Here is a 20,458-nt window from a genome sequence, read left to right as displayed (position 1 = left end):
TGGCTTAGTTCTAGGTTTCTCACTTCCTTTTCAGAATCTGGAGATTGAAATATGTCTAGCTTTATTTGCTTTGGCTTGTACATCATGTTTATAGACTGAGAAGGGTATACTCTGGGAGGAAAGCCCCTTCATTTCCCTATGCCTCTTGAGTCCTCCTCCTTCTTTCCTACCTTCTCTCCCTCAGATCTTCAATTCGGATGACAAAATTTTTTTTTTCTTTTTTGTATTGGGAAGTGAAGCCAGGGACTCTTGACCGCTGTACCACATCCCCAGCCCTATTTATTTATTAAATTTTGAGGCAGGTTAAGTTGCTTAGGACCTGGCTAAGTTGCTGAGGCCGGCTTGAATTTGTGATCCTCCTGCCTCAGTCTCCTGGAATTATAGGTGTGTACTACTGCACCTGGCTGGGTGACAGAATTGTGTTTTGTCTTTGTATTGTAATAAAAGAAGCTAGAAAGTAAAAGAAAATAAAAATTTTCAATGAATTATATTTTAAAATAAATTTTTTTTAATTTTTTTCATTATGCAGGATTCAAGAACATGCTGTGTAAACATGGAATCTATCTATCATCTATCTATCTATCTATCAATCATCTATCTATCCATCCATCCATTCATGAATCTATGAAGAGGGCTGCAGATATTCCAAATTACTTTTTCTATTGGTAGGTAAAACTGGGAGTGGCTTTATAAAACACACAGAAAATAAGAAAATAGACATACTGGCATACTGAGAAACAAAATAAATAAGAATATTTTATTAAATTAATGCGGGTATAAACAGTGACAATCAAACATAGAATCAGACAGCATTTCTGCCTATGTACTTTACAATGAAACACAAACAAGAGTTAAAGTGCTTACAAATCCAACACCAAGAGGTGTTGAGACTTAGGAATGGAGTGAATGTTTGGAGTGAATGAATGTCTTACTCAGCCACAGTCTTTACTTGTATCAAACAAAGAACATTGTCACACAAATTATTGTATAAATAAATATGTACAAACAGATAATAAAGGGGGTTCTGAGGAGATTCTGTTTCTTCAGTATTGACAAGTGGCAGAAAAAAGAAGATGCTAATAAATTGTCAAGAGGGAAAGAAAATTTTGAAAGGTTACCTGAATCTCAGCCCCTCTGGAAAACAATATCTTATGAGGCCCATGTAGGGATGAGAGCTGGTGGCATTCAATGGTTTAAGTGGAGAAATGGGCCCTTTCTAGTGCAGATGAGGGTGCAGAGCAGCCAGCAGTCAAGGTACACTGCTGGAATTTCCAGAAATAACATGTAATTATGCAAGTGCATCATCAAGGTGAAGTTTATACTCAAGGGTATGATAGTGCATGCCTGTAACCCCAGTGGCTGGGGAGGCTGAGGCAGGAGGATTGCAAGTTCAAAGTTAGCTTCAGCAATTTAGTGAGGCCCTGAGAAACTTAGCAAGACCCTGTCTCAAAATAAAATACAAAAAGGACTGGTGATGTGGCTCAGTGGTACCAAAAGAAAAAAAAGGAAACATTTTTAAAAACATATTTTAAAAGTTTTTGACATGTCTCTATCATACAGAGTTAATAATAAAGCTGTTGCTAGGTACAGTGTGGCACATGCCTGTAATTCCAACCACTTAGGTAGCAAAGGCAGGAGGATCAAAAAATGGAGGCCATTCTCTGCAACTTAGCAAGACCCTATCTCAAAATAAAACGGGCTGAGGGTGCAGCTCAGAGGTAGAGAGCTTGCCTAGCACGTGCAATGCCCTGGGTTCAGTAGAGGAAAAAAAGGCTGCCTTTCAATTCTGCATTGAGTCCCTAATCTGGGAACCCATGGGCATCACTTTGTGCAAACACAAAATAAACATAAATGAAAAAAAAAAAAAAAAAAAAAAAGGACATGCTAAACTATACCAGACACTATATAGAGAAATATCAAATTATATGGCAAAGACATAGCAGGGGTAAATATAATGCTAGAAAAGGAATTCCAGAGTTATTTCCTTTAAAATACTGACTTTCCTTTAAAATACTGACAGTTCTTTAAAATACTGACTTTCCATAAACTAAAATTGCCTTGGTTATTATCATATTTAAGTATATCCAACTGATATTTTGTCTTGCTCATATCTGTAGGCTCAATGCCCGGCCCAATGCAAAGCACATGTAACACACAAAGGTACTTAAACTTTTTTTAAATAATCAAAATTCTTAAAATAGAGCTGTAAATTGTATTCTAAAAGGGCAGCAGGTAAATTGAGGAAGTCTGAAGGTTGCTATTTACTGCTATGGACAAGTTACTTAATCTCTCTGCTTCCTCAGCTATTAAACAGGTATGACAATGGTTACAATGACAGAGATGTTAACAGGGATGAAAGAGATCATGTTAGTACAGTACTACACAGTTGCAAAGTTGATATTTAAATGGAACAGATATGGCAACAGACCTCTGAGGTCTGAGAATAAGATTATTCAAGTCGAACAAAATATCAGTGGGTTAAATAAGGTACAATCCTATACAAATCAATGGTTTCTACGCTTCCAATTTGTTAACACCAGTTACAGAAAATACCAAGTATCTCACAAACACTAGATGTTTTACTGAACACAGTTAAGTAGTAAGTTGAGATTGGTGACAAAATTTCAACACCTACAACGGTATGTCTTCAAAAGAAATCATTCATAACCACACTCACAAGACAACCCCACAGACTCAAAATAAATAGAAACAACTCATACTTAAACACTGTTGCAACACTAAGAGGTGCTGAAGGCAAGTGGAGGCAAGGGGCACTTCCACAAGAACAACCACCAAATCTCCTAGCGTGAGTGATGGATGGTTTGCTTGGAGATGCCCCATTCAGAAGTGCTCTCTGCCTCTTTTACATGCACCAACCAGTCTCTTGGCTATGTTGAAGGACCCAGGTTTCCTTCCAGGCTCTCCTTTCTACTCTGTCTTTTTTTGTTCTTCTCTTCTTTCCCCAAGTTCCATTTTCAGTGCTTGGGCCTTTAAAGTCCAACATCATCAGCATCTCATTGGGCCCCTTCATTGGTGAACTCCCAGAAAACAGGCCGAGAATCCCTGCTTGAAGAGCATATGTTTCAATGCTGGTTATGTCTCCTCAAACTGTGTTTCTGAAGAGCGATAACAGTATATTAGTTGCATGGGGAGGGGGTTCTGGAAAAACAAGAAATTGACAAGAAACAAAACTCATATTTTCTAGACCATCCAATAGTTTTCAATAAGAGAAAGAGGCAGATTATATTTATGCCCAATTACCCTTGCCTGATAAAAGATGACTAACTTCTGGTTTGCCCGGGACTGTCCAAGTTTTAAAACTGAAAGTCTGATGTCCCAAGAAACCCCTAAGTCTTGAGCAAACTGGGAGGGTTAGTTCCCTAGGATGACCCATACATTTACTAATTAGCTTTACAATGCAAATGAACCACATGATGAAACCTGCCTGGGCTTGTCCAACTTAGAGTATGTAAACGTGGGCTCGTTGTTAAATTTTGTTTCTAACTATATTTAAATGAATCAGAAGATTTAATATAATTGCTTTAGGTTCAATCAGCTGGGTGAGGTTTCTCTGTCTTTTTTTATAAATGTAGACATTTGTAGCAAAACGAATCGAAGCAAATAGGTAAAGAGTAAGGGTCTATGGTCAGGCGTGTGGGGGCCCACATATTTGGTTTTTGTCATAAGCTGTGTGTTTTGGGGTACCTTCTTGACCTTCTGTTCTCTGCTCTAAAATGGAGATAATTTTAGCATTTATCTCTCATTCTTTTGGTGGAAGGAGGGGATTAAATTAGATACTACATACTACACATGAATCAGCTCCTGCTATGCAACACTGTAGAATTAATTATCCATCCACTTAAGTCAACATGGTCCCCTGTGGCAGGAGATGTTGGGATGTAGGGCAATGGAAGGTTCATGAAGAGAAGCTGCCTCTTCTCCTTTTCCCTCTCGTCTCCTCTCTCCACAAAGCTGCTTTCCACTCTTTCCTCTGGAGGGTCAGCCCTAAACCTCCTCAGACTGGAAGGATTTCTTAGAGTTGCAAGGCAAAGAGGAACCAGCAGTTCCAACAACATCCTTTTCCAAAAGGAAGGGAGAGAATTCTCCTTGTTATTACTTTAATTTTTTTTATTTTTTTCCTTCAACTTCCCAATCCCTTCTGATATTCTTACTATTTTGCTTCCTTAAGTTTATATCTTGGATGCCACATTTTTCCACATCTGGTATTCTCACTAAAGAAAGAGAAGTAATTTTCTTTTTCATGTAGCACAACACCATGCCCTACACAGCGACTCAAGTTTATACTCCAGTTTCCTATAAAACATTTTTAATTACCTAGAAAATCAGGTAAATTTCCTTATTCCCAGGTCCTAACCCACCAGGTTAATTAACTCAACAGTTTAGAACATATACTTTTGCTCTTAGATTTTCTTTAGGACTATATACTTTCATTTTCTGTCCTTTTTAAAAGAGATGGACCATATTCTGAAGTACTTTATTATCTATTGGTTTTCTAGCCATTCCTAATGCCAACTGATCTTTTCTTCAGGGAAATATTCAAAATGCAAGTTGGTAACAATCATTTCCTTGTGCAAATCGACTGCATCTTGGCACCTCACTGTTATTGAAACTTGACCTGTATATCCTGCCTAACTGTCTCAGTTCTGTTAAGGGCCTACTCTTTGGAAACAACTGATCTCTACCCCTTCAGTTATATACTTTCCCAGATCCACCCACCCTCCTAAGGGGTTGTAGGGAATTTCTAAATGACTATTGGAATTCCCTCCATATTCTACTTCCTTATGTGACATCAGATAACTCTATGTGAATGACATCATTGGATCTCTTGATACATAATCTCAAAGTATTGGGGGGAAATGTTTGCTCTGAATCATCTTGGGAGGAAATCATTTGAATCTACTAATTTTCCTGAATTTTAATCATTCCCATAGGTATGTAAATAAATAAATGCATGCAACTTATTTATAAAACTATGTAATACCCTTCTCCAGAAGTACTGCAAAATATTCCATGATAAAAATACCACAGTTCTATAGAAGGAACTATTTTTTTATTACTTAGGGCACTCAGAAACCAGTTCAATGTAACATTGTAACTAATATAAGACTCAAAATCCAACTGAAAAAAACATGAATTTGTGTGCATTCTCTCCTATAATTCTGTGGTTATTTGCATGGTGGGAAGAAGCTGTATGACACTGAGTCTTCTTCAACCTCTATCCATACATGTCCATTCTTCTACCTCTTACCAGTGTACATGCCATCTTCTGGCAATTCCACTTAGCTTCACTATGATTGCTATTAACAGTGGATATTTGTGCCACCTTGCAAAACTAAGTCAATTTCCCTGCAGACATTATCCACTCTCACCCTTTGAAAAATGCTACTTCAGGGTTCAATGCCACCCTCCAATGTAGGTGATGGTGCAGAACAGTAAAATGAGCAGGACTGAAGGAAGAGGTGGCACATAGGTTCACCCAGTGGCAAAGCTAAAATCCATTTGCATAGCTGAAAGTGGGCCCTGACAGGGAAGCTAAATATGAAGGCAGCATAAGGCAATGCACTAGCATTCTGAGTGGGATAGATTCCCCCTGAAGGGAACTGTCCTGCACATGCAGGACATTCAGCCTACTAAGTGCCTGGTTCTGCCTACTAAGTGCCACTATGTCAACAATAAAACCTTCACATACTTCTCCACATCCCCAGGGGAGATCATTGTAATAAAAGAAATACCATCTTTTCTTAAGCAGAACAGGATCGTGGGCACCACACCAAGGAACAACAGGACAGTTCCCAGCATCACAAAGTGAGTCCTTTGATTTTGGGGAAATACTGTAGCTGGTTCTGAAAAAGAAAAGAAGACCAAAGAGAAAATTTTCATGGGAAATAGTCAGGAAAATAATGATCCTTGAAGTTTAATTTAGTTTAGTTTCAGGTTAATTTTCTTAAAGAGTGAAGCTCCTGGTCAGTGAGTGGCTGGAGTAAGGAGGTATCTCTGATAAGAAGATGGAAGCAGCATGGAGAAGTGGAAGAAGCCCTGGCTTTGAACAGATGGACTTGGACTGAATTCTGCCACCACCGACCAGTTTTGAGATCGCCAGCAAGTCTTTCGATCAGCCTACAAAATGGAAATGCTAAGAAATTTCTTGTGAGGTTAACATTTGTAAAGTGCTCACATAGTACCAGAGGGAATGCCTGCTCAATATAAATGGCAGAATGCATTATGTCACTTTGTCTTGCCTTCTTTAATACAGAAGTTAGCAGTCCACCGTATATGGCAAGGATGGCCCACTGTGGAACATGGAAGGCCACCCAGCACTGTTCAAAGAGTTTCTGCCTCCCCACATCCGTGGTTATGATCAAGGACCAACACTTGGTATCTTTCTCCCAAGTTTGAACATCTTGGGACATCATTGGTTTCTCTCACCAGTTTTTCTGCAGTCCCATGCAAGAGCTAAGGGGTCCCACAGAACACAGATGCTTGGAGAATGCTAACTCCTCTATCTTTCACCATAAGTCAGTTCTTGCTTGGCTTCACTGTCAACTGAGACCCATGATCCCTAACTAACTAGTTCAAGTTTTAAAGTCACAATGGCAGCTGGACCTTGTCTAGTAGCCGACAGTTTATAAAATCTGTTCCCACGTATTTTTGAGTCCCAAAACAGCATTACAAGTTAGGCATACCAGGTATTAAGAAAAAATTCCCAAGTTTCAGATGTGAAAACAGACTCACAGCAGTTAAGTGACTTAGTCCAGGTTGCCCCACAAATAAGTTGTCATAAAACAAATTTTAAATGGCAGGCACCCATTAATACAACTTTTAATTGAAGGCCAATTCCAGTAAGAGCATCTCTATTTTCTAAAGCTTTTTTTCTCTTTTCGCTCAAAAGACCACCCTGGATTGTCTTTTCATATGGGTTGGCTTTTCTACCAGCTTTCCAGTTGTTTTTTCTGAAGTACATGGAGTTTTTCTGTCAAAATCTACAGGTGGAAGAGGCGGTAGAAAGTGCTTCTCATTAGAACACCTTTGGATTTATACCAATCATCATACTCATCTTCCTCACTTATTCAAATGGTCCAAGACTCTCATCAGACTCTGTCTGCTATTCCACCTACTTTTGCTGAATAGTGAGACTAAAAGCAGTTGAATTTGTGCTCACAAGGATCTCAAATCATTTGCATATACTATAGCTCATTTTCCCCCCTACAATAATTTTGCCTGATAAATATACCTCTACAGGGAAAGTGGAACCTACAGAAGTCTAGTAATTTGCCCAGGGACATGCAGCCTTTCATTCTATGTGCTAAGCAGGATGTCTTGAGTGGGAAAAACCATAGAATAGCTTGAGAGAGGCACATGGGGAGAAGGGATCTCCCTAATTTGGAATAAGGTAGAACAGTACATTCCATTTGCTTCCTGTTACAGAAACTGTGGAGAGAAGGGAGCAGCTTGATGTGCTAGACTTTGGATTCCTGAAACATGTCTAGAGTTGAGTATTGTTCTCAGGTTCCTACAGATATCCCGACTGCAAGAACATTTCCAACGTGCAAATGGAATGCATGCAACATGCATTTCTTACCTGTTTCCTGGATAGTATGAACTGTGTCCCATTCTTCTATAAATACCTGATCCGAAATATACTACTTGGCAAGTAGGGACTATTCCATAAATATTTGCTGAATTTGTATTAAGTAGCAATATGACTTGAATGCATGGAGGTGAGGGAATAACATGCATTTTGTAAATACCATGCTCTTCATTCATTCATTAATTTATTCAACCATCGGTGAATGACTATGATGAGCAGGCATCACAGTAGCTGTTAAGGGACAGTGTTAGACATGTTTTAGTAAACACATTCAGAATATTACCTGGGATGACCAACTCCGCTGTACTGTTTTCTCCAAAACTTAATCTCCAAAAAGTACAGTAGAAAATCTCATTAGCTGTTGTGTTGATTCTCAGTGTGCTGGTCACATTGAAAAACTTCTCCTCCCTCTGGGATTTGGTAGTGGTGGTTTTGCCACTCAGGACTTGGTGGTCACTGCTTGTCCAGATGACTTCAGCCTCAGGGTATCCCTCAGCCTGACACATTAGTTCATATTCAGAGGTGACCGCATCCATAGAAATTCTTTGACTGATCTTGCGGTATGGAGCTGCATGCATCATGAGAAAAAAGAAGTCAAGTCTTTCTCTAGACATGTGTCTTGGTGTTGTCTACATTAGAAATCATCAATGCAGGCTGGTTCTCAGAGAAATATGCTTAATGGTCAATGGTGAATCCCTGCCTGTTGGCCTCAACTCTTCTGTTCAAGCACAGGCCAAGTTTGGGCTTTAAGAAACAACTGTCTTGCTATAAAAATCATATTGGTATATGAATACATGAAAAGTATAACTCTATGTCATGTACAACCACAAGAATGGGAAGTTCTACCCCATGTCTGTATAATATATCTAACTACATTCTATGGTCATGTATAAATAAAAAGAACAAATAAAAAAAATTTATAAATCATGTTGGCATATGTATTGGGCTCAAACTAAAATATAGACTAAAGTAAACTTTAGTCATCTTTAAACCAGTAGTCTTTCTATCCAAATATAACAAATGTCTATTTATTCAAGTTTTTGGGTTTTTCCCAGAAAAATGCTATAGCTTTTATAAAGGGCTCCATTTCTTCTTACATTTAATTCTAGATATTTCCTTTCTTTATTGTAAAGCTATCTTCATAAGCATGAACCTTTCTAGCTAACAAGCACTATATCTTTAGACTTTATTGAAAAAGCTGATTTTGATAGTCATTTATTTGTTCAACTTTGAGTCAATGATCAGAAGTTAGATTTAAAAAGACATACTATGTCACTTGTAAAAATTGATACTTGTTCCTAGTGATAGGTTTTAAAGTTTAAATATGTTTTTAAATTTGAAGATGGTTTAAGATTTACAAAAAAGTTGGGGAAATTATAGTTACTATATACTCCTTATCCAGATTCCCCATTATTCACATCTTACATCACCATGGAATATAGCCACCATGATTGAAGTACCAACATTAGTACATCACTATTAACCACACTCTATCATTTATTCCATTCCACCAACTTTTCCCTAATGTGTTTTTTCTGCTCTAGGATCCCATCTGGGATGCCATAATATGATTTTTTAAAAAGTTTTGCTTTTTTATGTTGGCTATTTTAGCACAACATTTAATTATTATACTCATGGAAGAAAGCCTGATTAGTTTTTGGGTAATTGGTTTGGGAGTATTTTAGGATTAAGATGCTCTGTCCGCTGACTATTCTAGTAGATCGTTTAATGCTTATGTATAGCATAGGATCATTATTCATGTTTACTCCCTACAAGTACATCAACATATTTTTAATTCTGTTGACATAACCATTGCTTTATTCCTAATACTTTAATGAGCAACTAATCATCTAGAACTTTTCATTTCTTTACTAAAGACATAACAAAAGCTTTGTGATATAATATTTTCATGGAGATTTAGCAAAGCAACTAGCATAAAACAAAATAAATAATGATGTGCTGTTTTGGTGCTTTTAAATCAAGGAAATTACAACCAACGAAATCAATATAATTCTGATTTTGAAACACAAAAATTATTGGGTCATCCATCTTTTATCTGTCATATTTTAAGAACCACTTAAAAATGAATCCACTAATTATACAAACTGCTATTACCACAATAGGATCCAGTTCACAAAGCATAGAGCCTGATTTATGGGCAATTAAAATTTCAAGCCTAAACTCACTGTTAGTTGCAAATACTGGGGGTAAAACTTTTTTTTAACCCTTCTATTATCAGTTTAATGGAAGAAGGGTAAAGGAGGATGCTGTTTCACACAGAGGAGCAAGTACATGTATGCTATACACAGAAGGGCTAATGAATGAGTGACTTTACTCCACAGGGACTGATTACATAACCATGCATCAGTCTTTAAAGTTGGGCACAAGTAGAAGGCGTGGGAAGAAAATGCTAGAACTTTCACTTGTATGCACTTCTGTCACATTGATTAAAAATAATTTAAGAAACCAAATGCTGAATGTTTTCTCTGATATGCGGATGCAATTCACAATGGGCGGGGGAACCTAGGGAAGAATAGAGTTTAGATTAGGTAGAAGGGAGTGAAGGAAGGGGAGCGAGTATGGGGGTAGGAAGGACAGTAGAATGAATCAGACATTATTACCTCACGTAACATATGTAACTATAGACCAGTGGTATTCTACTTCATGTATAATCAGAAGAATGAGAAGTTATATTCCACTATATATGACATATCAACATTCTACTGTCACGTATAACTAATTAAAACAAATAAAAAACTTAAAAAAAATCACCCTCAAGACACTAAGCTCCCAAACTGATGTTTGCAGTGAATGTATGATGTAGAGAAATCAACAGTGAACTTCAGGATCCTGGTTGCCAAATTTCATGTTTCAAGTTAATATGCTGGAATCTAGCTAGAGTTCTAATACATTATTCACACATAACATTTCGACTTAGATTTTCTTATTTGCAATAGATACTTTTATTTGCAATTTCTATTACCTATGACTCTTATAAACTGAGAAATTATGATTCATGTTCCCAAATTTTTAAAGTTCAATAAATGAATACTTTAGGAAAAAATAGTTTAAGCTTGTAAGATTTGCTGTTTGACACTGGGTCTCATTTTGTCAGCTACACAGGGGTCTTATAGGAAGAGGACTTTCACAACACAAAAGGGAGAATGGTGACCCACTTTGAACTTACTATGGATTTTTAAATTCTAATATCTACTTTTAACTAAACTAATCATCTCATAAGATGAACAACTAATTAAAAAGTTTCCCACAAAGAAACCAAGAATTGAAGATAATACTAGTAATTTAAATACAAACCAAAAGGAAATGTCAGAAGGGATTTTTTTTTTTTTATCAGCTACTTTGTGAGGTTAAAAACAATAAGTACCTAATTGGACTTGACAAATGTTGACTAAAACCCTCAAGATTATCAAGACCGTCTATCTTTGCTAATGATAAATCTACCCTAAGGTGCATTATGCCTTGACATATTAACTAATGAGAGTGAAGCATCTCAATTAGCAAGACATTAAAAGCATTGCTTGTTAAATTTTAATTCACCTTTCAAAATGTCTATTTTTGTACATTCCTAGAACATATCATGTACCATATGAAATGGGTGAAAGTCATCCTCTTTTGCCCTTTAAAATGTCAATTTCTTATAATATAACCTATATATTAGTACAAAGTATATTCTTTATAATTACATACATACTAGTTTAAAATGCTTTATAGATGGGGTAGGTAATACAAAATTTTTGCTGACCCTTGGTCTATTAGATCTAGAGCATTATACTAATGTTGGTTGATCAAGATCAAGAGAAGCTCAAGGTATTTTTGAAGTCATACAACTTGATACACATGTCAGAGGTACAAAGATAATCAGAAAAATATGATTATTAAGGACATAGACTTCAGAGCCAGCCTGCTTAGGTTTAGAACCCTGCTTTACCACTTACTAGCTGGATGGCCTTGGATAAATTGCTTGATTTCCCAGACCTTAGTTTTCCCATCCTTAAAATGGGAACAATAATGCCACATATTGAATCTAAGATGCCATTTATCAAAAGACACATTCAAATTTCAGACACTAAAAATGTGAAAAATATCCATCTTAGAGTCATGTTGAAGATTAAATGAAATGATTTAGGCAAAAAAATTTAGCACAGAGCTTAAGTGATAGTAAGTGCTACCCAAGTGTTAGCAGTTGTACTGGTAGAGCTGCTTCTCTTCCTCTTTTAATACTGAAGTGTATTCTTATGGCAGTTCCTGATGAACACCCTTGGAAATCAATTTTCCCATGTTATAACCTATTCACGAAAGGTGCAATAACACCCAAAGTGATAAGAATTGAGTTAATCCAAAACCAAACCTCTTCAAATTTCACTTTTGAAATGCTTCACTTATAAAACCCCATGGTGAGTAAACTCCCTATGGGGAAGCTGTGTTACCACACATTAGAAGTGATGGGAAGAGAAGCCCAATAGCATTACTGTGAAATCATTTGCATGAGGAGGTGACTCAGGAGTTCTATTTCTTTGCATTGTAAAATTGTGCGTGTTAGCCACTAGAAAGTTCACAGATGGCAGTGCCTCAGTACAAATGAAGCTTGGTGGCTGGCTTGTTCTCAACACAGAAAGTGCAGACTTGCTTTAGCTCAATTCATCTCTGTAAACCACTGTATGCAAAAAACAAGATGGTTTGGGACTAGATGCCAATTTAGTAATTTATAAAACAAAATGGAATGGCCAAACAAACCAGATGTCAAATCTGGTTGGTCATTTGCTTTATTCCATCAAGGACCTCTCCTAGGAAAAACCTTCAGTGCTAGAAGATCTTTTATTGTGTTGAAGAGATATTATGAAGCCCCAGGTAACCTGGAATAAACTCTTACTTACAAAATCAGCCATTTGCCTGCATATTACTGACAGGCTGATGAAAGACTTCTGGAAACAAACTTAAACTCTATGCTTTCTTCCTCCTGACTGCCAGGATTATATTCTTTCACCCCATCCTAGATCTAGCAAGCTTAAAGTTTAAGGCTTGCTAATATCTTTAACTGCCTTTGAACAAAATAGATACCTAATATTGCCAATGAACCAAAGAAAAGCTGAAGATTTAAACAACCACATCCCAAGTTTTTCATGACTGTCATGAGGAAGAAGCAAATGGTAAAACAATGAAAATTAAATATACTTCATGAAGCAAGTGACATTTTCTTAACAACACTAGCATTAATTAAGCCAGCATCAGATACCCAGTAATGTGCCATAAAACAGATGCATTTCTCCTAATCCCTGTATAATTTTATTTTTGAGTTTATAATTATCAGTGAGCTTTTATAATAAATATAAATTTTCCTGTTTATATTATGAACCTTCAGATTGATGATAGTTATCTTAGGAATGGAAAGACCAAGTGGAGATGATTTAATTCTGGTCAAATATTAAATGGTTATCATGACAAACAAAAGGAGCAGGCAGATAATCTCACAGTTATGACTAGAGAGGATAGATTTCAGCTCAATATCAGGTAGAAATTTCAACAGGTTAGGGAAGGCATTTCCAAATGACAATAGTGTCATTATGGGGAACATAAGAACAGGAGATTTACCAAGTATGGTTGTGAATGCTTATAATCCCAGCAACTGGGGAGGCCAAGGCAGGAGGATCACGAGTTCCAAGTCCAGCCTTGGAAACTTAGCAATTGCCTAAGCAACTTAGAAAGATCCTGTTTTAACATAAAGAATAAAAAGGGCTGGGGATGAGGCTCAGTGGTTAAGCACCCTTATATTCAATCCCTGGTACCAAAAACAGAACAACAACAACAACAACAAAAAAACCCAGAAGAGCCTTTGGGGATTTTTTGTTCTTTGTGGGAGTTTGGATTACCTGCTTATGCCTGGGATCCTTTCAGCTGTCAATTCTATAAACCTCAACAGTGAAAGCAGAGGTGGTCAGCTAAGGTATTTTCCTTCCCTTAGTACCAACCCAATACTTTGAACCTGATGACATATTTGTGGGTCAGTACTCAGGAATTAACACTTGCAGTTCCTCTTCAACACTCCTCTCAAGATGAATGCATGCCTGGTAAGCGGAGTTTGTTGGCATCTCTGAGGACAAATGGCTTTCTTTCTACTTATGTGGCTAATTTTTGCTTTCATAGATTGACTTCAAGTGTTATTGAATGTAAACCTAACGATGGCATTTGTTTTGAATATATTTATTGAAGTTTGAGACATACAGAGATTCAAAGGAAGAAAAATGCAGTAGACCTAATGGAATAAAAAAATAGCAATTGAATAAAAAAAATACTTCCTAAGGGATATACAAATAGTGTTAACTATATTTGCATGTCGTGGAAAATACTGGTGAATGGAGGAGGGAAGTTTTGCAATTTATTTTAGTCCTTTCCATAGCATCCAAATTATTTGCAGGTACGTATATTGCTTTTATAATAAAAAAAGTAAAAACTGGAATTTGTTATGTGGAAAACTGAACATACTACAAAACATGGCTCTGTGTTATTTGACTCTGGATCACCAGTGACTGCCAAATAAAAGGTGCTCAATAAAGTACTCACTAGATGAGTATATGAGTGAATGAATGAATGAATGAGTGAACAGGCTCCTGCTATTCTGTTGGAAATTAAGTCTAGACTTCCAAGCATGATAAGCTCTTAACACTTGGGATATGTTTTTTTTTTTTTAATTAAGGTCAAGCCTTCTTTATCTACAATAATTCTTACCATTGACTTTCAAGGTAATCCGCTTGTAGTCTGCACCACCATAGCTGATCATGCAGCAGTATACCCCAGCATCCTGCAATTTCACATTTGTGATCTGAAGGGCAGCATTTCCCTGGTAGAGTTGGTCTTTCAACAGCCAGGCCCTCTGCCTGTAGCTACTGTGCTGAACCTTCGGGTCTTCCTTCCCTTCCACAAATTGAATAATTTGCTCATTCTCCTTTCCCCAGTAGACAACTAATGAACGCAGGTCTAACTGGTTTTCTACTGGGAATCTGCATTCAATTGTCACATTGCTGCCATACTCAACTACATACAGGTCCTTGGGGACAGTGATACTAAAGGCTGAAAAGAAAGATGACAAATCTTCAGAACATGGAAAATTCCTTAAAACATTTACAAAATGGGTGGAGGGCTTATACTCACTTTATCTGGTGAGTTATGTGATAATTATACTTAATGACTTAGGTCCTTAAAATACATGTTTTAACCTGTGGGCTTGAAACATATTTTGGGATGCTATTTCTGATCCCTGCATCAGAATTATAAAATTAGCTAAACGAAGTTGCCCCATAATTTGTAAACATACATTATTATAAAAATATTATATGGTGATTAGAATACTTATAACCACAGAGACTTGTTTTCACATGGACATCCCCAGAATGTCCTTTGACTGGATACATGCTTGCTTTCAACACAGTCTGAATGGTAGATTCCAACAGTCTTCTTACTCCCCTGCATTTTTGATCCATTCTCTGGTCAGAGGAATGTGGGTATGGAAATTTAGATAGGGCCTCAATATGTTACCAGTTCAGGGCTACCCTGGAAATTTCCATGCACACTAAAATTCTTCCTTAGAATATTTTCATCAGGAAAAGCAGGTCACAAGCAATATCAACAATGATACTGGCTTTGTTTAATACAAGCAAATAATGTACCTATAGGCCATTTCTCTAGAAATTTTCAGTAGGTTATCTCTGGAAAATGGGTGAATTTTATTTCTTTCAGTTTGTCTACATTCTCTGTCTTTATACAATGACACAGGCAACTTTTTAATGAAATGAATAGACTGTTCTCACTATACAAATTATATCCATTTAAAATCATTATTGAAGTTAAAATAGTTAAAATACAGAACCTAATGAAAGGATTTGGTGTCTTACCGTTCAGCAAATGACAGAAGGATATGAATATACAGACATTAAATATCCTCATCTTTTTGGAATGACCTGGTTATGGAAAACACAAAAAAAGACTGCTTTATTCAACAGTTCAACACATAGCACAATGGTATAGCACTTGGTAGTTCTAAGTGAAACAGTCCTGATAACCAGGTGATGACTGATCTCTAAGTGTGGAAATATAACAGGGGAATTTGGAAGTTAAATGCCTTTATTTAATAACACAGAATCACATAGAGTCAAGTGAATAGAGTTACTATGATGAGAATTTTTAAATTTGGTTACAGGCCTGAAAAAAATTGTAAATTGGAATGTACACTCAAAAAAAAAAAACCAAGAAGAAAATATTTTATCCAAATTCTTTCAGCAATTTCATGTTTTCTACACTGTAACATATCTAGAAACCCAAATGTGCCCTATGCAAAAATTTCAAAGTAAGGAAAATCTGACTTCTACTTCTCAACATTTTTTTCCTTTTACGACTAAATATTTTCATTTTAACCTTTGACTATTCAAGACTTCCACTTCTCTATACCAAGTAGGCTGGATTCATCCCTCAAATTCTTTTATGCACCTCACTTATTCCAAATGACAAATCATATTCTTTAAATAAACTGAGTCTCTTAGAAACAAGAAATGGGAAGAAGAGAGAGATTTGGCCAATTTATGTTGATATGAATTCCTCATGATCACTCTTCCCAGAGTTATCTATCTTTATTCTTTTTTTCTTTTTGTCATCTTCCTTAAATTTTTCCTGATTTTTTTTTTTATTCAGCAAACATTGATCAAGCACTTCTTCTATGATTGACAGTATTTTAGAAACTGGAGATATGGTTGTGAGCAGGAAAGAAAAGTCGTTCTTCTCTTGGAGTTTATATTCAAGTAAGGGAGGAAAAGAAATTTGTAGTATTTCAGTCATGCTGTTTATTTATTAACAGATTTTTTTCTTTTGTGTTATACTTACACAATTTGATAAGAAAATAGTATCTCTCCAAACTCTAAACACATATACAATTAATCAATGCTTTATATATATATATATATATAAAGCAGAAGATTAATGTTCCTAATATATAAATAGCTCCTAAATATCAATGAGAAAACCACATTAACCCAAGAGGAAAATAAGTAATGATTTCTAACATACAGCTCAGAGACTAAGAAATACTAATAACCAGTAAACAAAGGAAAGGTTGCCACTAATAAAAAGTATATTTAGGATATAAGATACAATTTTCACTTATTATCTTGACCAAAATTCAAAGATTACTAATGTCTGGTGTTTATGAGGATATATACAAATAGGTTTTCTTGCCCATCAATGATGGGATGAGAAATTTTTTTTGGAAGGCAGTTTGGTAATCTTTAAAAAATTTTTAAATGTACATATCCTAGCACCTTTTACTCCCTCTCCTAGAAATCTATCATACAAACCCACAAACACATACATACAATAATATATGTAAAGACATGACATTGTTAATAATAGCTCCAAATCAGAAATATCCTAGATGGTCTGAATGATTAAATAAATTTTATTCTGTTGATGTAATACCATTAGGGATAGAATTCAGTACATGTGTATGTATTGATTTTACAAAAGGGAACATAGAAAGTAAACTTCAGAACAGTATATGAAGCAGAAATCCACTTTTGTTAAACAAAAAGTGTGTGTGTGTGTCTGTCTGGATTACTTTGATAGCTACCTAATTCTTCATCATCCCTTCTCCTCTAAGACTTCTTCCCTTGGGGTACAACTATTATTAGTGGGAGAAGAAAGGGGGAGGAAAGAGACCATATAAATAAACATGGTCTTTGATCTTTAAAACCCACTTGAGATTAGTTGGTCCAAGAGAACACTGACATCTTCTTCACGTAAGAAACTGACCTTGTGTGAATTCCCAGACAAGAGTGAATTCCCAGACAATTCTGAGACTTTCACAGAGCAATGAAATGTGACCTGGGGAAGAAACAAGGGCTCATTCAGGATGGGGAAGTAGGTTTGCCCATGGGAGAAGTCTAGTATAACACCAAGGAAGTGATAACCATGTCTCTATCTTCCCAGGGTATATGGCTAGGAGGAAGATGCAACGATGCAAGTTTTCTTTCTCAAAAGTAGGAGCAAGGACTAAGAGAGTTGATCTATGAAATCTTTACTAAAATTTTCAAGCTCTATTAAACTGTATTAAATGTCATCCTCCCACCCCCACCCCTGTGACAATGAATCACTCTTATAAGAAATACAGAAATACTAATGCACTTTCCACATGTGGCTTCAAACCCCCAGACTACTTCTCAGGCTTTCTGGAAGACCACACTCTATTGTCGTGTAGCTTCTGCCTACCATCTTCCACTGAAAAAGCCTTTTTTTTTTTTTTTTTTTTTTTTTTTTTTTTTTTTTAAGAGTATCATAGTTCTCCTTATACACTGTTGGCCACTGCCATTGTCAACTGGTACATCCTTTCTGGAAGGCAATTTTCATGAAAAGGCTTTCAAATATTCAAGACACTGACTAGTTTACACTTCTAACAGTTTATCTGAAGGCAAAAAATGGCAATTTTCTAGAGATTTACATGCAATTGTTTGGTGAATGGCCAGGGTGAATAATGGCCCCTATAAATAATCATTAAGTTCAGCAATGGGAGATTAACCTCATCATATTGGTTATCCAGCACCATGAAGTGCAACAATTAAAAAAAAATTTAGAAGGCTACTTAATTCATAGAAAAGCATTCACAGTTAAATATACAGTAAAACAACTAGCTAGAACAATTGTACTTTTACTCCTTGTGTTTTAAAACAATTCCAAGTTGAACTTAGACATACGCCAAAGTCAATGGGTCTAAGAAATGTCTTAACATTTTTATTCTTAGGCTCTTCCATGCTTCCTTCAGGATTCCCTTAGGTCTTTCAAGCAGATACAGCAAGAAACAGGTTTTGGCGTCCTGGATCTTAAGACAGGAAGGGACCTTAGAAGATGCCGCAGGTGGGATGACTTACCCTGAGTCACATTACCAGTGGTCACTTAAGGCTGGACTAGGACCCAGGTGTCCTGGCTTTCAATCTAGGAATTTCTCTCTAGACCCAGCTCAGCTCTCTCTCAGGACCATATCCATGCACATGCACTCACATAAAAGACTGACATTAGAGCAAAACAATCGCAACTGTCAAAAGGCCAGATATATTGCCCGTTCTTAGGTCTTAACGCTACCATACAATCGGTTCTGATGCCCCACAAACTATCGCACTTCCCATTTCCCTCCTCCTCTCTCCTTCCCAAAGAAAGCGTCTAGAGAACCTCTGTCTTTAAAGTGCCCTACACACCACCGGTGACTCCTGGGAGTGGGTGCTGGGCGGGAGAAGGACGCTCCCTACCTGCTGGCTGGGAGAATCTCCGCTGGCGGCACAGAGTCCGGAGCCTGTGCCCAAGACCAGGCCTCAGAGGATGCAGCAATTGCACTCTAAAGACCTCGCCCGCTGCAGCGTCCCCGCCCGCCTCTGCTCCAAAGCCCCGCCCAGGGCAATTCCACTAGGTGAACAGGGCTTTTCCCTGCCGCGGAGCTTCAGTTCTGGAAGTTAGCGGATTTTGGGTTCTTGGAATAAATACTTATGAAAACGAAACGAAAGTGAAACTTTCCAGTCCCGCTTTCCTGTAAATCAGGTTTTCATCAAGAACAGTGCTCAAGTGAATTAAACGGACACCTTTCAAAAGAAAAAATACAAAGCCAACAAATAAATGGGGAAGAGAGAGAGAGAGAGAGAGAGAGAGAGAGAGAGAGAGAGAGAGAGAGAGAGAGAGAGAGAGAGAGAGAAGAGAGAGAGAGAGAGAGAGAGAGGAGAGAGAGAGAGAGAGAGAGAGAGAGAGAGAGAGAGAGAGAGAGAGAGAGAGAGAGAGAGAGAGAGAGAGAAAGTTTAACATCGTTAGCAATTAGGGCAAATCAAAACTGTGGTTGAGATTTCATCTCATACCAATCAGAATCGGAGTCATCAAGAACACAATAATGCTAGACAGGTTGTAGAGAAAAAGGAACACTTTGACACTTTGGTGGGATTGTAAATGAGTAACAACCACTATGGAAATCAGCATGGCAGTTCCTCAAAAGACCAGGCATGGAACCACCTTGTGACCTAGCTATATCACTCCTCAGTATTTATCCTAAAAAATTAAAGTCATCATACTAGAGTGATATGTGCACGCCCATGTTTATAAGCAGCAGGATTCACAACAGTAAAACTAGAGAACCAGGCTAGGTGACTATCACCAGATGAATGGATAAAGAAAATGTAGTATTTATAAACAATGAAGTTTTATTCAGTCATAAAGAACAATGAAATGATGTCATTTGAAGGAAAATGGATGGAACTTGAGAATATTATATTAAATGAAATAAGTCAAACTCAGAAGGTCAAGGGTTGTATGTTTTCCCTCATATGTGGAAAGTAGAGAGAAAAAAGGAAAAGAAAGGTGTGAAGGGAAAAATCTCATGGAAATCGAAGGGAGATCAGTGGAATAGAGAAAAGAAATGGGGGAGGAAGAAGAGGGAAAGGGGAATACTGGGGAATGATATTGGCCAAACTATATTATTATATTGTGTGCATGTATGAATATGTAACAAAAATCTCACATACAACTATAATGTACCAATTAAAAATGTAGAAAAAAAATCTAATCTAACCATTCTTAAAAAACAGTGCTCAATATTAAAATGAGCTTATATCAATTATGTTTTAAACAAAAGTTTTAAATAAACCAACATCTGAAATCACAAAGATTTCAATCTTCAATTTTAGGTTCTTCCATTCTTCCTCCAGAACATCTTAGTAAATTCTACTGTCAGGTTCTGCCCCATTCTAATAAGTACCTTTGGAAGATGACTGAACATCTTGACATTACTTGATACACCTTGGTACAACATATAGACTG

General features: G+C 36.8%; 1 protein-coding gene and 1 long non-coding RNA gene across 5 annotated transcripts; both read right to left on the bottom strand.

The window, feature by feature from the left end:
• Nucleotides 1–736: 736 nt before the first annotated feature.
• On the bottom strand, nt 737–2,793 carry LOC306645820. The gene is made up of 2 exons (XR_013759734.1): nt 2,015–2,793; nt 737–1,984 (listed from the first exon to the last, which is right to left on the bottom strand). It is a non-coding gene; the product is annotated as an uncharacterized lncRNA (long non-coding RNA).
• A 4-nt stretch (nt 2,794–2,797) lies between these two features.
• On the bottom strand, nt 2,798–19,095 carry CD274 (CD274 molecule). Of its 4 annotated transcripts, XM_079113951.1 has the most exons (8): nt 18,910–19,095; nt 17,423–17,494; nt 15,517–15,582; nt 14,354–14,695; nt 7,893–8,177; nt 5,754–5,864; nt 4,173–4,232; nt 2,798–3,116 (listed from the first exon to the last, which is right to left on the bottom strand). In XM_079113951.1, the coding sequence occupies exons 3-8, from the start codon at nt 15,566–15,568 to the stop codon at nt 3,094–3,096; spliced, it is 873 nt and encodes a 290-aa protein (XP_078970077.1). In that variant the 5' UTR covers nt 15,569–15,582; nt 17,423–17,494; nt 18,910–19,095; the 3' UTR covers nt 2,798–3,093. The 4 variants fall into 4 exon arrangements, with proteins under 4 accessions (XP_078970077.1, XP_078970079.1, XP_078970076.1 ...); XM_079113953.1 differs by lacking the exon at nt 17,423–17,494 and having other exon boundaries at nt 18,859–19,095; XM_079113950.1 differs by lacking the exon at nt 17,423–17,494.
• Between the last annotated feature and the right edge of the window lie 1,363 nt (nt 19,096–20,458).

This window comes from Sciurus vulgaris (genome assembly GCF_902686455.1).
Source record: "Sciurus vulgaris genome assembly, chromosome: 15".
In the NCBI taxonomy this organism is placed as follows: Eukaryota; Metazoa; Chordata; class Mammalia; order Rodentia; family Sciuridae; genus Sciurus; species Sciurus vulgaris.
The sequence above is the reverse complement of the archived record's forward strand: the minus strand, read 5'-3'. Positions and strand labels throughout refer to the sequence as shown.

Bases quoted from the DNA above. Each gene is read 5' to 3' on its own strand.
- CD274 (XM_079113953.1), bottom strand. From the start codon at position 15,568: ATGAGGATATTTAATGTCTGTATATTCATATCCTTCTGTCATTTGCTG. The intron at 14,696-15,516 runs GTAAGACACCAA...CTTTCTTTTCAG, and splicing joins CTTCTGTCATTTGCTGAACG to CCTTTAGTATCACTGTCCCC. The intron at 3,117-4,172 runs GTAAGAATATCA...ATCGCTCTTCAG, and splicing joins AAACTTAAGGAAGCAAAATA to AAACACAGTTTGAGGAGACA.